At 37.7% G+C, this 18,941-nt stretch overlaps 1 protein-coding gene across 4 annotated transcripts in view; it reads left to right on the top strand.

Annotated features, from left to right (window-relative positions):
* The window catches only part of fras1 (Fraser extracellular matrix complex subunit 1), a 257,678-nt gene that overhangs the window by 117,789 nt on the left and 120,948 nt on the right, over positions 1-18,941 (top strand). For all 4 annotated transcript variants that reach the window (XR_004223099.1, XR_004223098.1, XM_031903422.1 and 1 more), the window contains exons 12-15: positions 899-1,046; positions 6,611-6,754; positions 6,939-7,073; positions 16,950-17,093. Coding sequence is in view for 2 of the 4 variants with exons in the window: in XM_031903422.1 (XP_031759282.1) it covers positions 899-1,046; positions 6,611-6,754; positions 6,939-7,073; positions 16,950-17,093 (571 nt within the window). In the remaining 2 variants the exon portion in view is untranslated. The remainder of the gene's footprint in view (positions 1-898; positions 1,047-6,610; positions 6,755-6,938; positions 7,074-16,949; positions 17,094-18,941) is intronic.

Raw genomic sequence — 18,941 nt, 5'->3', positions numbered from 1 at the left:
TGCCCCACCTGTCTGTTTGGCTCCTGAGTGGAAATGATGCTAAGCATACTGAAAAAAGATGGCAATTTATCTAGAAGTATAAACAGACTACTAAGTACTCCATTAAAAATGTAGCCATATTTAGTCAAAATTGTATTAATTATTTGAATTACTATTAGCAAAAATAAAATGTATGTATTAAATGGATGGCATTATTATCTGATTATTTTACCCTTATCTAGGCAGCAGCCTACAAATCTCAAAAATTATGTTCAAATAACATAAAATATAGAACTATTACAGATATCACACATATTAGACAAACAGTTAATTCCTTTGTTGAATATTGCTCACACAAATGTAAGCAGGCATATTGTTTATTCTGTCTGTGAAAGCCTTTATAGACTGCATTTTTATTTGTACTCCAATGGTTGCCAGGTATGTAACACTTGAAGAAAGCCCTTTTTTACTGTGATAGTTTTGGGCACTTGAAAATGGTGAATCACCCTGACCCTATTAGGATGGTGAATCAGCCTGACCCCATGTATTTGCCAAAATACAGTGCCTGCAATATACAGTCTATGGAAAACGTAGATGTTGTATCTCACACACACATATTACCCAAATCTACCATCAGGTTTTTAGTGATTAATTGGACTTCTATATTTGGCCAGTATAAGGGGGGTGTTTATGAATAGCGCTTTCTGTTGACTAAAAACATGGTTGCAAATCCTTGAACGTTTGGACATGTTATTCAAGCTGTTTGTTAGCCTGTTACAGCTGCTATAATTGCTGTAAAGCTCTATATAAATGCTTCTAAATGTATTAATAATTTTGGAAAATGTAACCATCTTTTCTCATTTTCTGTACACGGCTGCCTCTAATTTAATAACAGGTTTATTAAATGTTTCAATTTCAGAATGGGGAGAAGTGGACAGAAGGAGCATGCAGACAGTGTGAGTGCCAGCAAGGCCAGGTTGTTTGCTTCTCACCATCGTGCCCTTCATGTCCTCTTGGAACCCTTGCCGTGAGTGTGGAGGGAGAGTGCTGCCCACAATGCAGAACAGGTAGCCCTTACATCTTTTCTAATTATTACTGTATATATACTTTGGCTCACAAGGTTTATTTTAATGTTAATAGATACTCAGTAAGCTATTACAAAATGTTTGTTGATCTATAACAATTACCATACAAATCAAATAATTCAGTGCTGTCCAACTTCTGTGGTACAGAGGGCTTGAATTTTCTCGCCTACATGGTGGAGGGCCGCTAATGGAAGCCATTTTTGACAACTCCCCCTTATTAAACTGCACCAGCTTCAAACCACATCACAGATGTTTTTAAGACCATACCCACATTAATGGTGATAGTGCAACAAAAACCCAAATGATTGATGCTCACTGTAGGGATATCACCCATTATTCATATGCGAAATAATTATATTATATCATATTAAGGCATATCCTTAAATTCATATGCCTTCTCCTCCCCTGTGGATAGCACAACAACCCCCAGCACATAATTATACACCTTAGGGACCGTATAATGACAATTTCCAAATGCTTACAAACCCCCAGGTGAACCCCCTGCCAGGTTCACCTCCCACAGGCAGCATAGGGCAGTCAGAGTATGGCACACACAGGCAGCATAGGGCAGTCAGAGTATGGCACACACAGGCAGCAAAGGGCAGGCAGAGTATGACATGCACAGGCAGGATAGGGCAGGCAGAGTGTGGTGCACACAGGCAGCATAGGGCAGGCAGAGTATGGCACACACAGGCAGTGTATGGTGAACACAGGCAGCAGAGGGCATGCAGAGTATGGTACACAAGCAACTTAGAGCAGGCAGAGTATGGCACACACAGGCAGCTTATGGTGAACACAGGCAGCAAAGGGCATGCAGAGTATGGTAAACAAGCAACTTAGAGCAGGCAGAGTATGGCACACACAGGCAAAGTAAAGTAGGGCAGGTAGAGTGGGAAAGGAGACAGGGAAACCAATCATGACTATGCAAGTAACTGATCATGACCACTTCAACATGAACAGTTTGTTTCGAACAATGCAAGGTCTTATATGTGTGAATAATGCAGGGTCTTAAATATGTGAACAATACAAGGTCTTACAGCCTAAATCTGAGGTCTTAACAGTGCAGGGGGGCCAGCTAATCTCAGTACTGATACCATTTAAAGCTTACACAAAGGTAAGTAGTCAAAACAGCCAGGTGGGGTGGCACATATGTGGGGGGGCACACAAATGACTGGTCATTATAAATACAATCTAGTATTTTGTGCATAACACTGTGTAAATTGCACTAGCAAATATATGCCACACATATCATCATCACTACACTGAGGTATGCAGGTGGCAGTATGTTCCTGAGTTGCAGTTTCTTAACAGGGCCTGTGGAAAAATAAGCAGTCAGATATAGTTGGTTTAAAAAGTCAAGCAGGTTGTCTTTTTGGACGCGGAGAAGGCATTCGACAGGGTCAACTGGACCTACTTGTCAAGGGTACTGGGAAAGTTTGGTTGTACTGGTTACCTGTATAAGGCTATAATGGCACTCTACTCCCAGCCATCAGCAATGGTATTGTCCTCTGGTTTTTTGTCTTCTCCTTTCAATATTACTAATGGAACACGTCAGGGATGCCCACTCTCCCCTTTAATTTTTATACTTACCCTTGAACCTCTTGCAGAAAAGATTAGAAACAATCAATTGATCCATGGTATCCAAGTTGGCGATGCAGAAACAAAACTAGGCATGTATGCCGATGATATTTTACTATATTTGCAAGATCCCTTAATATCACTACCAAATTTAGAAACAGAATTAAATAACTTTTCAAAAATCTCCTATTATAAACTCAATAAAAATAAAACAGTGATTCTACCCTATAATTTGGACTTAGATACAATCCAGTCGCTCAAAAAGTCTTCCCCTTACTCTTGGTCTGAAAAGTCAATCAAATACTTAGGAATTTCTGTCACTCCTCTAATTTCTCAGATATACAAGGAAAATTACGAGCCATGGATTTCCAGGCTCAAAACCAAGCTAGAGGCTCTCTCCAAGCTCGAGTTTTCTTGGTTAGGTAGGACTGCTGCCTTCAAAATGATGGTATTGCCCCAGCTATTGTATCTCTTCAGAAATCTCCCAGTAAAAGTTCCCAAAAAATTCTTTACTTCCCTACAAAAACTTCTCAATAAGTTTGTCTTAATGAATAAATCACCAAGATTTTCCAATAGAATACTTACACTACATGCATCAAACCTAGGTTTTGGCGTACATGACATTGAGCTTTATTATAGAGCTACAGTTTTAGATCAGTCTAGGGTAATCTGGACGGAGGATGGAACTAAACACTGGATAGAGTTGGAACAGAATCAAACAATTTTCTCCTCATATAAAAACCTATTAGAAACCAAATTAATATGGAAAACTTACAGATCAATACCCAATATGATGATAACAAATACCCTGAAATTATGGAAAGATCTAATTAAATCAAGCTCTAACAATCCATTAGCTATCACTCAACCTGTCCCCTTATCTACGTTAGCTAGTGTAATTAAAGAACTCTCTTTAGGTAATTGGATAGACCTAGGCTTAGATACAGTAGATAAATTGTTTCAAAATACAGAACTAAAATCTTTTGAACAATTAAGCCAACAATATAATATCCCTAAATCTGAAGAATACAAATATTTCAAAATACGGAAATTTTTACAAACCCATACTTCAACCCCACTACTCCTACCCTCCCACGTTACTAAACTTTTACTACCAGAAAAGATATTTCAAAAAGGACTATCCGTGTTCTATAAGACATTATTATCGGATAGAGTAGAACCTCCTAGGTGTCAGTTGACAAGATGGCAGGAATATTTACAGTTAGATTTAGACCAAGAAGAATGGGAGCTAGCAGTCAAATCGCTGAGAAAGTCCACACACTGTGTGTCTCATCATGAGAATCTCTTAAAAATGATATGGAGATGGTACCTCACTCCAGTAAAAATCGCCAAATTCGATACCAAAGTTACTCCACTTTGTTGGAGAGACTGTAAACAAGCAGGTTCTTTGGAACATATATTTTGGGAATGTCCTAAAATCCAAGGATTGTGGAAGGAAATAGAGGTTTTTCTTAGGAAATTACCTGTGAATTTGATGTGTATTCCTCCCAGTATGGCCCTTCTCCACATAAAGACCATGGACTTGCCTCCCAAGGAGAGACTGATTTTTAATCACATTTTTGTGGTTACCAGGTGTAAGATAGCAGAAAATTGGAAATCTAAAATAATTCCCAAAATTGAAGATATTCTTAAAACTGTAGAGTTTAATCTCAATGCAGAAAAAACCTGGGCAATCAGATCAGGAAATTTACAGTCCTTTCTGGTGAGATCAAGTTTATGGCATTCGATATACCCAGATACTAAACTGAATGATCTTAATTAGAGGTTATAAATCCCATAAATCTAATAAATCCAATACATCCTATAAACCCTCTCACAGAGATGGAGACTTTTCCAGTTGTGTACTCTGCATAACACAATAATTTATGAGGAGAGCGTACTGTTCTTAACTCTTAGCAATTGAATACAACTTCATTAGTTGTAGTATTAGGTGTAGTTGTAGTTAAAGTTTTTACTATATGTATACTTATATCCTTATTGGGATATATCAATTTATTATAGTAAAATGTTGCTCTATATTTTTGGCGAAGCAAAATTTCTTAATGATACAGCTTGACTATGTTCAATCAATCCTTAGATGAATGCGACCCCTAGGATCTCAGTAGTGTCAGTTTATACGTGTTTTGCACGTTTTCAACGCGTGATTAGTATACGGGTATAAATATATACGTGTACATAACAAATTTCTTAACCAACAATATTAAATTATATTATATCACATTTTATCATATGTTGACCAATACTGAATGTATAAGTTTTCAACGGCTGTTATTATTTGTACTGCAGATTATTTTTCTGCATAATGTAAATATTAATGTTTGAAAATATTTTAATGCCTTTATTTGGCTATAATGTTTAAAAAATCCCAATAAAAATGATTGAAACTAAAAATTCAAGCAGGAAAGCAATTTCACATTTCAGCATCTGAAAGACTCTGGTCCTATTCACAAGCTAGCATTGTCTTCAGAGAAACTAAGCAGCTTGTTGGCCTGTGTATGCAGCGAGAATTACAGCCCCCCACTACCACTCCAAGCCATTGACGCTGCCGTCTCCTGATGGGTTTGGATCTGTTACTGTTGTTAAGGTCCCCATACATGGGGCGATTCTAGCTGCCGATAGCGAGCAGATCTTAAGGTGTATGGGGACCTTAAGTTAATCCTTTAATTGGGACAAAGATCTGAACAGCCTCGTTTGGCCAACAAACAGGCTGGTCAAATTGAGCAATTGCGTTGTTCACCCCAGAAAAAAATTCTGAAAGAAAAATGGTACACGGTGGGGGCCAGAGGGGAGCCAGGCAAGAAAAAAGCCTGGTGAGGCACCTGGGAAAGAGGGGCTGGGAAGAACAATGAGTTGCCTTTAGGATGAGCAAGTCATTGTGTTTATGGTTGACTTTAGTCTATACTATACAGCTATACTAGTCTGTTTCTTGGCATGCATTTATACGCCTATGCTGAAACAAATACACAATCTACAGTTTTCTAACATACAGAAGACAGTAATGAAACAACAAGTCAATACCACTCTTGTTACAGAGTATTAGGAAACACTAAAGGTTATGAACTGGCCTATAATAGCTTACAGTCTAAAGTTTATATATATATATATATATATATATATATATATATATATATATATAATACTGTGCAGAGACTTTAAAACTTAAGGTAACAGATTAAACAAGAAACTCCACATTCAAAATGTAATTTTGTAAACACTGGATGTCTTTAGTGATCTTTAGTGATGTTTAGTGACTTTAGTGAGTGCACATCTGTTTAATAAATCAAATTGGATTATGAAAAAGGGAAAGTTTGATGGCTTGGGTCATTACATTCATAGAGATACTGAACCTCTAGGTTGTTACAGCAAGTTTCCTTGTGAGGCAGTTTTGGGTGACTTCTGAAAAACTAAGCAGTGCATATGTTTTTTCACCAGTGATTTACATTATTAACGGTTGAAAACCATTTTCAGGAGATCAGTCACCCATGGTAGAGCAGATTTATCATGGGCAACTAATACGTCATCACAATAAAAATTACAGGCAACAGTTGTTTGCCTATCAAGTCCATAGAAAATATAGATGCTATTCCTATCTCTAAATAAGTAGCAGGAAGTTCCATGTAAATGGAAATACCTTACCTACTTATAGGTGCCAACAGGTACAAGGTTTGTTAAATATAAACAATGTAGAATGTAGATGTTTGTCATTAAAATATGGTCACGTTTAGAAGTGTCATCAATTTCTATAGGGTACCTAGAGATTAAACTTGTATTCATTACTACTCTTGTTTATAGTCTTGGTCTTTGCTCCATCTGACATAGACTAATACATGTAATTTTAAATGCTGTGAGCAATGAAAGAAATACATTGGCTCATGGATAGATTTTTTTCCACAGAGAAGAGTATGAATCTTTCTATTTACAGTTCATTTTTTTATGTTTTGTTCTAGATCACTGCAACCCAGACTGCTTAACCTGCTCTCAGTCTATTGAACACTGTGACATCTGCAGCGATGAGGCTCATTTGCTCCAGAAGGGGCACTGTGTGGTCAACTGTGGCTCAGGCTTTTATCAGGATGGAAAAACATGTCAAGGTACAGTTGGAATTTGCATTGGAAAAAGGTGTCTTCTTAAAGTGGCACTGTACAGTCATTTTCTTTAATGGAGACTATTAAAACTTGACTGTATAATTAATGTAATTTTACTTTTTCCCATTTGCTTTGGTGACCTATATCCTTCCTATTGTGTTATGTTGATGTGTGCTCTTTTTACTGACAGAATGTAAGAAGTCCTGTTCCAGCTGTAAAAATGGATTAGAGTGTACATCTTGTGTGGGTTCCCTGCTGCTGAAACATGGCCAGTGTGTCCCCACCTGTGGAGATGGGTACTATAAGCAACATCATCACTGTGAAGGTAAAATGACACAGGAGCAGTGAAAAAAGTATTTTAAGTGTATTGGTTTAGCATTATGAATAATGCATTTCATTTTAGGATTTTTAAGAATTCATTAGATGAGGTGTTAACCCAAATCAACAGGCCAAAATGTATTTTCTTAATAATCAGCATATCTCTGCATTGTTTGTTTGGCTTTTGCCTTATGACATTTGATTATGTCCCAGCTTGGCCACAGACAGACACACATGGCATCTTGATAAGCATTAGCAGACAGTAGTATTTTTAAGCACTTACTAACAAACCATTGGAATATAAGCATACCTGTTACGTCAGGGCTGCTGACCCTATAATATAATATATTGTCAATATGCAGCTTCCCTGCAATTTCAAGGGCTGGTAAAATTTAAATTTTGGGAAAGTTACATTTTGGAATTATATTCAGGTCTTGTTGTTATTAATATTTTTAATTTATATACTGCAGTGCCAACATATATTATAGTCATAAAGTATACATCTTTATACTTTATACATCAATACATCTACTTTTTTTTAGGTTTCTGCTCATGTATTCTGCCATACAGTTATTCTTTTATATCAGCATGTGATTAGCACCTTTTGCTATATGCTCTTTGAAAATATGAAAGGATTTCACAAATATTCTACTCCACCTTTATATTTGCTACATTTTGGACTAAATTCACTCTTTATTTTAACAATATCTTACATTATAACAAAGGCCATTGAATTTAACCCCCACATTTCTACTATTATACGTCATAGAGGAGGTAATTTACATTATTTGGCCATATATACTTTCTAGTAGACACTAAAGGCAATGTTTGTAGCATAAAGCTTATATGTGATTGTGCAAGAAGACTTGCCATCACTGAAAGTCTCTGGGAAAATTTGTTCATTGGTTCTCATGGGAATAAATCCAATTTGCTTTAGTTCAGCTTGGTTGAACTGATTGCATAATATAAAGCTGGTAGAGAATGCTATGCGTTTCAAAGTGCTCATAATTCATTGTCAACAACCTGTACAGAAACAGCTCCTTTAACACGTATTGTATAATACAAAATTCTGTTTGCCTTAAGTGTTGGTTTCTGATGTGACCAAGACAATTACAGTCATGTAACATTTATATAATGGGTTTGCTATTGTTTGCAGTTTCGTTGCTGCAACTTATTTTTAGCTACAGATCATGAATAATAGATTCCATTAATTTTATAACTTCAGTTTCACAAAAAAAGGATTCTCTTTAATAAAGATTTTACAGAACATGCATTTTGAACTGGGGAAAGGCTATACAGCTCCCTTAAGACTGAAAGAGTTTAAAAAAACAGAATACAATTAGTAATCATTATCAACTGTCTTTTAGTGCCACAAAGGTATGCAGTGCTTTAAAGGAGAAGGAAAAGCAAAAGTAAGCTTTATCAGAAAGGTCTATGTAAATACAGCCATAACCACTCACAGAAACGCTGCACTGAATCCTCTGTCAAAAGATTTGTTGTGTCTGTTTTCCTCTGCCAGAGACAGGCAGCTCTCTCCTCTCTCCCCTCTTTCCCTCCCTCAAGAATGCTAAGAACTCACAGCAGAAAGCTGTCTAACAAACTGAGCATGTACACTGGTCTGGGTCTCGGTGCAGGAGTGAGGCATTATGGGAACTTTTTTACACAGCTCAGTGTTTTTTCTTCCTGTTTGGCTTCTGATCATCTGAACAGGTGAAATATGGGGAGACTTAAGAGCACTATTGAGAGAACTGAAGGTATGCCTGCAGCTTGAGATTAACTCTTTATTAGCCTTTCCTTCTCCTTTAAAATATTATACATATATAAGAGGCATTGATAGTTGCAGAAAGTAATGGGGTGCAAGGGCCCTTTATCACACAAGCTTGCAAGTTACCTTTTAAGCGTAAAGTGCCGTAAGTTTAAGGAACACCCCATCCCCTGTTCCATAGTTTGTGCCATTGACTTCTAGAAAATAATTTCTTATAAAGAGAAAGGATTTTGCTTAAAAAGTCCTTATGATGGTTTTTATTTCCCTACTTTTAACATATATAGAAATTCTTTGATGCACTGAGTGTGGGGCCGATTCACTAAAGGTCGATAACGCATATCGCATGTTTTTTTGCTTTAAAAAGCATGCGATAAATAAGTACCGACTCATCAAAGTCATTTCACATGCGCAAAATACCACATTATTGCATAGAAATAATACTAACGCATGATTCACAAACGCATAAGAAGCGTTACAAGCATAAAATGTGGCGATAATTACTGTGAAACTTAACGCCTCCCAGGAGTAGGCATTACTAAACAAAATTGCAGCTGGTGATTGTGGTAACAACATGGACTTTGCAGTTGAATTTTTTCAAGTATGTGATCGTCCTAGAGTGATGCATCCTCCAGTTTTCAGGGAAATGGTCATTTTCAGAACGGTAGTTTTCAGAAAGTAACGGTTACGTGCATAATATCGCGCGCTGATATCGCATGTGTGACAAAATACCGCACACGGCAGAAAATACCGCTTGAAAAATGGTCATCACAAGATAAATAATGCCAAGAACATCGCTTCTTAATTATCACAAGTATCCTTTTAGTGAATCGAGTGTTAAGTTGCAAAAAATAATAAGTGATAAAATTTTTAACGCATGCTATAAAGAGCACTCGTTTTATCGTGAATCAGCCCCTGTGACTTTGATGGCATAGGTATCAATCTATCTCAATAGGATTCTGATCACACTGCTCCATGTGTGTAGTGACAGGCACTAAACAGATGAATGCAGGTGTGAATGGCCTTTACTAAATGCCAGCATAAAAGTATAATGAGAAAACCCATTCAATGTAGATTTTTCACATAGATTTATATCGCTGCTTAGTTTTTTTTTCAGACAATTTTTAACTTACCAAAAACTAAAACCAAACAGGTGGCAATCCTAGATAAAACATGAACTACAAAATCTAGATCATTTAAATTATTCTTTGCATTATATGTCTGGGCTATTGCTTTGTGAAGAAAAGAAAGTATAAGTTTTAAAAGGAAGATAGCATGGAAATCCATCCAGGGCTACTTTTTTATTAACCCAAACTAATTTCCATTTGTCAGACTGTAATACATTGCATGCCATTAAATGACTGAAAAACAGAAGGTTTAGACTAGACAACTGTGGTACAGTGAAAAAGCATTAACATACCTCCCAACATTTGAAAAGCAGAAGGAGGCACAAAAACAACCTGGCGCGCATAGCGCGGCAAAATCTTTAGACCGCGTCCAAAAACAGGCCCATTTTACAAAACCACACCTGAAAAGCATAACATACACAAAGTGCACCAGAAGACAGACACGTGGCCCCAATCATTTTATGACATATTGTGGCCCTAAGGATTTCATTATGCACTGTGGCACCTGTATATCATGACAGACATTGGTAGCCAGGGCCCCCCTAAAACATTGGCAGCCAGGTGTTATGTTTTGCATTGGTGCCAGAGCAGAGACCTCCTAAAACATTGCTAGCCAAGCCAGCCCAGGGCCCCCCAAAACATTGCTGGTCCTCCCCCAGTGTCCCCATACTATGGGCCACTCCCCACTGCAGCATCCTCCCCAACATCCTCCAGTTCCCCCCAGCATCCTCCAGCTCCCCCCAGCATCCTCCCAACATCCTCCAGCTCCCCCCAGCATCCACCCAACATCCTCCAGCATCCACCCAACATCCTCCAGCTCCCCCCAGCATCCACCCAACATCCTCCAGCTCCCTTCAGCATCCACCCAACATCCTCCAGCTCCCCCCAGCATCCTCCCCAACATCCTTTAGCTCCCCCTAGCATCCACCCAACATCCTCCAGCTCCCCCCAGCATCCACCCAACATCCTCCAGCTCCCTTCAGCATCCACCCAACATCCTCCAGCTCCCCCCAGCATCCTCCCCAACATCCTTTAGCTCCCCCTAGCATCCACTCAACATCCTCCAGCTCCATCCAGCATCCACCCAACATCCTTCAGCTCCCCCCAGCATCCTCCCCAACATATTCCAGCTCCCCCCAGCATCCACCCATCATCTTCCAGCTCCCCCCAGCATTCACCCAACATCCTCCAGCTCCCCCCAACATCCTCCAGCTCCCCACAGCATCCACACAACATCCTCCAGCACCCCCCAGCATCCACACAACATCCTCCAGCTCCCCCCAGCATGCTCCCCAACATCCTCCAGCTCCCCCCAGCATCCACCCAACATCCTCCAGCTCCCCCCAGCATCCACCCAACATCCTCCAGCTCCCCCCAGCATCCACCCAACATCCTCCAGCTCCCCCCAGCATCCACCCAACAATGTATTAGCTCACAATATTGGATCTTACATCCAGAATCAAGTAAACTATTGATATTGTAAACAACAAATTGTGGCTTGCATAAAAGACACACAGTTCTTAAAAATGCGCACACAAGTTAAAAATATGTGCAAATAAGACAATTTTTTATGCACTAAGACGCAAAGGATTTAGAGGGAAAGCTTACCTGCCATCCGTAAGGAGGCAAAATTATTTTTTCAACCTTCAAGGCAAGGCACTTTTTTATTTCATCAAAATTGTAGCACTCCCATTTCGTATTTATAACCCCCCTTTATTTCACATATGGCAAGGTTACAGCAACGTTTCAGATCTTCCTTGTCCTTTCTCTCCTAGTCCTTATTTTATTTTTTTTATTTTGTTAACTTGAGAAAGGACCATGAAGGTCCAAAACTTTGCTGTATCCGTGCCATATGTGAAATAAAGACAGTTTTATGAATATGAAATGGGAGTACTGCAATTTTGATGAACTGAAATTATGTGGAGGTGAATACATATGCTGGAAGTCTACTGTTATTAAATGACAACTATACCCCCAAACAATGTAGGTCTCTATAAAAATATATTTCAGCCAACTACAGCCCTCAAAATCCTAACCACTAAGGAGGCTCCCCAACATAATACCATTTAGTGTATAAATTGCATTTATGTTATGTCTGCTTAAGTGTCACTTATCAACACTGAACCTTATTTGCCAGTTCACTGCCCAGTTCTCTACTTTATCCAGTTATATCTGCAAAGCACAACATCATGTAAGGAACTTATCGTATCCCTTATTATGCCTTCCAAATGCTTTAATAACACTTATGTCAAATTAACAGGCCTATAGTTTTTAGAGTGGGACCATAATACTTGCACCATTATTAGCAACTGGCTAATCTCTCAGCACCATGTCACAAATAAAAGAATCCTGGAAAATTAAATAATGTGGTTTACCAATCCGACAGCTAAGCTTTTTTGATCTTCCTCCTGAGTCAACAAGTCATCAATACTTTATTAGAATGGGGTCTATTAAAAAAGAAAAAACCTTGACTAAAACAATGGAAAATCTTAGACAGAGGTACCAAGTTCAGTAGTGAGCAGTGGTAGAGCTGCTGTATGTGGTATCTTTTTGAAATGTGCTTTATTTACAAATTGAGCACCATTTTTATACCTAAGCTTATATTTTACATCTTGCTGCCTCTTCAGCAGAACTGAAAGTGGTGTTCTAAAGTAATCCGAAACTCAGTAGGCTGCAGATTCACAGACACACATGCTGATTCTTTTCAGGTCATGTTGCCAGCAGAGGAGAGAGGGAGCTCTCTGTGAAAAACAAGCTTTTGCATTTAATTCAATAAGTACATTGCAAAAAGGCAAATTTTTCAATGTTAAAATAAATTAACGCCAGTTGTAATTTTTGGACAATGTTCCGTTTAATCTATATAGTGACAAAATTTACTAGGCACAGATATTGTCTATTGTTCATGTCAGTCTATGCTCATTGGAGCTTACAATCTAAATGCACATTATATTTTTCTCTACCTAACGACCAATTTCAGTGCAATCCGACAAATCCATGAAATTATCGTACAGTTAGTGGGCACTGAATGGTTGCACATCTGGCAATTTTTCATCCAACATTGGTCATAAAATCAGTTAGGTAGGTTTGAAGCTTGGTCCTATTATAACGAAAAGATCTTTTAAAAATCTTAATGTATGGCCAGCTTAAGGTTCCTATGACACACTAAAGTCAGATTCATGAGGAGCCAACCTGCCTGTGTTATTGGAGTGTGGGAGGAGGCCAGAGTATTGCACCAAGAGAAACCCAGGCAGACATGGGAAGATCGTACTAATTCCTTGAAAAATCAAACTCAGGACCCCAGTGCTGCAAGGCAGAATTGCTAATTAATGAACACCCAACACACTTCTGACACAACATTTAAAATTTAATAAGACAGCAAATGAAATAAAGCTGAGACGTTGCTTCAAAACTCTGCCAAGAAATGAATTTTATGCTCACTCTCAAGACGATTTGGCACCCACTTTGTATAAGCAGCATCAGCCTATGTAAATAATCAGAATACCAGCAGGTTTAATGGCTTTTTAGATAAGTACATTCTGAAGTGTTATTATAAATACAAAATCAAATGTTTTCTTTTTGGTTAAGATTTTACAGAAGCCGTTACCCAAACTATGACTCACCAGTGCTTGTAGAACCACAAATGAGACTGCACTTTTAAAGGAACAGCACACTTTTTCCATATTTGAATATAATTCAGAAATGCAAAGAGCTTTTTTGTGGGGTCATACATAACCCATAAAGCAAATGTTAACATATATATCAGTTGTTGAAGTTTTTGAGAAATTACTTTCAAAATTGAAGAAATCTGTTTCAAGTAAAGCTTAACAATTTGGTCAAACATGGTCAAAAAGTACTGACAAGCATTTTGGGGTTTAATTAGCATTTAATCCACAACAAACCAAAGAATATATATGCTGAACTGGAGCAATGCTGGAGCAATCTTAGACTAATGCTAATTGCTAAGTGCATTCTGTGGGTCATAGAACCTTTAAAACTCATCAGGCAAAATACTCTGAATTAAGGGCAAAGTGCATATCTGTGCTTGAGATTAAGCATCAAAGTTATTCGTTTTAGCAGTATAGTGCCTGCGTGCATGGGATGTTGTGCTGTGTGCCTTATTTAAAGGATTACATTAAGAATATAGTTCCTAATATTGAAATGATGTAGTCAGAAAGCACCATAATATATCATTTCAGTAGATGGCACTGCTAGTGGCCAAATGTGTTCCCTGCAATATTATTTGGGCCAGTGTTTTGTTTAGGCTTAATCAGGGCAAAGTAATGAATGCATTACAAGACAAATGATCTCAATAAACATGTTCAGGAGTAATATGTAACTTGCTGTGTTCATTTGAAAGCATCGATCTTCTGGGCAGTTTGTCTTGGAAGCCATTAAATCACTGTTTATTTTCTTACAACAGATAACCATTTAATTCTTGCTGGAGGCTTTTGGGTTACCAGGTGCCACCTTTTGTGAAAAGTATAGAAGAAAACTGTATAGCCCTGTTAGTCTAAAAGCTGATATGAAATCATTGACAAAACATCTCCAATTTATAAATAATATTTATCTTCCAGTTGTTTTGATAGTAACAGTAACTTTTGGAAGATAGCGTAGTTCTACCTATATATTTTCATCCATGGATTTTTTTTAATCAACAGTAACAAAGCACCTATGTGTATAGGTTATAAGATTTCACAATTGCTTAGATCCCTTAGACAAGAGGGATATGTGCGTTTTTTAAATTGCATCCTGAACAGGTACACATTATTAATATAGCAGCATAACCTTTCATAGTTCTTTACAGTAAAAAAGGATCAACACAAAGCATAACAATTTACACCTAAAAAAATACATCTTTCTGAAATACAACATAGTGATACATAGCATGGAGTTAAAAGTATGTTAATAGTGGGTGACATTTTCTTTGACCCAGAGTCTGAATGCAAGTGCAAAAGAAGTAAAAAAGCTTGTCCCTTATTGCTTATTTAGAAATCAATTAGCACTATGCGAGTAGGTGTGCTCCACCTACAACTTAAATGTGCTTCAGATATAATAAAGCCAATGTGTCAGATCACCGCACTATTCATTTTCACAGGTTTGAAAACTCATCAAATACCTGTAAATGGTATTCTTTTTCTATTAGTACTTATAGATGGCACTGTATGATGCTCTTCTACAATTCTGCTAAACGTTATGGGAATTACTGACATAAACACTATATCACGCACCAGAGAATAAACTAGATCCTCATACTTTGTGTATATGTAAGGGGGAATGAAATGAAAAAGAAGAGCAAGAGGGCATTCCATAGTGCTCATTTAGCAGCAGCACTATTTCCCCTGGATCTGCCTGTGCTCTGCATATTGCCTCAAATAAAAAAAGCAGTGCCTGGTGCAAAGTGCAGTGCTGGAGGGTCCAGGCTAGTCCTCTCATTGGCACCTGCCATAGGAAAGGCAGTAAAGACAGGTCCTCTCCATCTCCCTAACTTGCACATCAGGGGGCAGAAGGGGGGGGGGTGCCTCTGCACAGCCCAGAGGCTGCACCCATCATCCACAGAAAACTTTAGCACACCTAGACCCCAGTGCTCCGTATGTGAGCAAAGTTCAGGTGCAGCTGGGCAGCATGCCACCCCTAAATTTGGCCTTGCTACAAATCTGGGTGCTGCTATCTACAGTTCTCTGAACTCCAGATCAAAGACCAGGGATTTGCAGTAATCCAGAAGGAGCTGAGGGCAGGGTTCAAAGTGCCTTCCATGTTGTTAATGAGTTCTAATATATCTGTTCATATACATTCTATAGGGCCCAATGTTATATATCAAGGCATACATATATCTTATATACTTTATGTCTTTCTGTTTATGTAACTAGCACAAGTTAACTAAGGACACATAGAATATATTTAGTGGTATTAATGGTCTTTTTCCCAGGGGCTGCTAATTTAAATTACACAATAATTCTATAAAGAGCTTGCTACAGTCACAGCATGGATTTGTGATCTTGGCACATGAAGCTAGTTTCAACATTGCGATTAGTTTTACAGTTGAGATGTTTGCCCCTAGGTTGCACAATTTTTTTCTGAACCTGGAAAATTACCTTTAAAATGATTAACTATGACTTAGGCCATTCAAAATAAAATGACTATCTGTCTTGGAAACACTTCAATCTAATTAAGATAAATGCACTTATATTTATGTATAACTGTTTTTGTATATGTAGATCCCGGTGAGGTTTCTAAATTGACAACTTTCACTGTCTGGTTGGCTATGGATGATAGGGAAGTGTGTAGGGCAGTACTTTTGTTTCGGATGTGATTTCAAATCAGAAATAATGCTGAAAATATATAGTCAATCAAGATATTTTTTTCTTGTCAATTATAACCTTTGTTATCATGCAGTAATAGGAATGATCTGTCATAAATCAGCCCCCTAACATTTTTACTTTAATATCAGTGGCCATGACTATAACAAAACATTTTTAAATGCTTGTCTGTATGTATGCAAGAAAATCTAGGCTAGGGGCTAGTGGTTACTAGGAAGCTTGGTCCAGTGATTTTTAGCTGCCTAATAGCCAACAAAACCTTAAAGGAATACTGACACCTAGAATTAAACTATTTTTAAATATAACTTAACAGTTTCTTTGTATGATCTTTATAATGTTGCCATAAAAGTACTTCCTGAATCATTTCCATTCCCTTTCTGATCTCCCATGTTCCTCTATGAGAAGGGACAGTCAGGTTTAGGAACTTTATGTAACAATTACAAAAGCAAACCTTTCCATGAAAAATGATTAACATGACCTATACCTAACTTTTTATATACATTAATATTTTGAAAAGTATTTTTTTCATGTCATGTTGTTACATGTTTATACAGATTTAGAAGTTCATAAAGTATTATACCCTTTCTTGCACCTAATGTGGCTGTTATTCACCCAAACTATATTTATTTTATTTACTTGGACTAAAAATAATCTCTTTCTAACCTTCCCTCATTCAGCTTGTCATGAATCCTGTTCAGTGTGCCATGGTGCCTCAGAAGGTGATTGCGTTACCTGCAGGGACCCTTCACAGGTGAATATAGGTGGCAAGTGCATAAGCAACTGTGGCCATGGATTCTACATGAGGAATGGAACCTGTGCAGGTACTTTTGCTGCTCTACATTAGCATATTACCCTATGTGAACCTTGTAAGGTGAAACGGGTGTATCTGTGCTGACAGCACCTCCCAAGAATAAATACCTCTATTAATATAGCATGTTGCAGCATGGCAAAAACAAATGTTCCAGAACCAAACGAAAAAAGACAGTCACATACACACAAAATAGCTAGACTGTTGATATATTTATCTGGCGTCACTTAAAAAATGTTTTGTCCTTATATACTGTGCAAACTTTTTTTTGCTATTCACAGACCAGCTGTAACTGGAGATCTAAGTTATATGTAAACTGAGGAAAATAATGTGTTTGCTTTATACACACCTACACACATGTACATACATGAGTGAAGACAAGTCCATTTATGTAAACATTGAATAAAAGTACATTTTTGTGGTATTTTGGTTACACAGCACACATTAGATGGAACTAACACATTATCAAATGAGTACAATGGACTATTTTGAATCAGTTTAATACAGCAAAGTATTGGAGTTTGTTAATAGCAGAGTACAAGAAAAAAGCTTTTATGGTGAAGTATCAGCATGATATGAAGGTATCTCACTTTGACACATAGGCATTAAACTTTTTACAATACAGGTATGATTTATTTTATCCAGATTGCGAGTGGTTGAACTAAAAATTTTGAGATTTTGCACTAATTGACACCATTCATTAAAGACCTCTGTTGCATCATAGTTTTTCTATCCATTCTGTTGCCTCTCTTCATTGTATAGATTCGAATGTATTTGGTAGCCATACACAGTGCGATAAAAGCTGCTGACAACCTCCAGACCAAGTTGACAGCTTATTGGCCTGTGTATGGGGCTCCCCAATGGACCTATGCGATTGATATCTAGATGTTGTATAGAATAGATGTCAATATCAGTTGATATATAGATATCTATTTGACAGGTTTGAAGAACTAATTGGACAAGAAACACATTGGCACAAAGGTGACCAAATTGAGTCCAAGCCCAGATCCACATGACTTCATCCCCAAACAACAGTTCTGGTCACCTTTATTTCATCCTTATTTTACTCTCAGAATCTTATTTTATTTTCTGTCATATCAGATCTGCTCATTCAACATGTCTCACCACTCAAATCTATTTATCTCGTGGACCAGATTATATATACCTAAATATTTGGCACTCAAATCAGTCCGATTTATTTAATAGTTGGCTGCATAAACTACTAGTATAAATGATCAGTGGCTGGATATTCATATCAGGCAGCCTGATAAAGATCTACTCATATTTGTCTTCACCACAGTGCTATTTTTCTTTAACAAAATCTGCCATTGTATAACAAAAGTTTACAATCCTACTGAGGATTCATTGTGCATTCCCCAGTGAATTAGCGCGTGTTTCTGTGTTTTTCCTCTTTTTATGTTGAATTGCGACAATAAAGTCTATAATAGTGATTATTTGATGCTTTGGTATTCACATCAATTAAAAAAACTCAACTGATAAATAGAATGGCTTATGGAAAAAAACTGAGTACACTGCACTTTGCAATGTGAATGATAAGGGTTGGCAAGCTTTGCCTCTTCTTTGCGACCATTATTTGGTTCAGTGAGCAGCACAAAGCAAACCTGAAAAGATCCTGAAAACTGACACATCTACTTGTTTCCAGCAAAAGAGAAAGTGCATGTTGCTTGATTGCTTGGTGTTGTGCTAAAGTCCATCAGGCTATTGAATGAAGCATGCTGCCAAGACAATAATGTCTCCTGAAAGTACTTCACTTATGGGAAGCGCTGAAAAGAGGGAAAGAAATGCTATCTGGTTTCCTGGGATATGCTAGGTTGGTTGATAGAAAAGCTAAACGTCAGTA

This window comes from Xenopus tropicalis, chromosome 1 (genome assembly GCF_000004195.4).
Source record: "Xenopus tropicalis strain Nigerian chromosome 1, UCB_Xtro_10.0, whole genome shotgun sequence".
NCBI classification, from domain to species: Eukaryota; Metazoa; Chordata; class Amphibia; order Anura; family Pipidae; genus Xenopus; species Xenopus tropicalis.
Note: the sequence above shows the minus strand (reverse complement) of the source record. Positions and strands in the feature narration are given on the sequence as shown.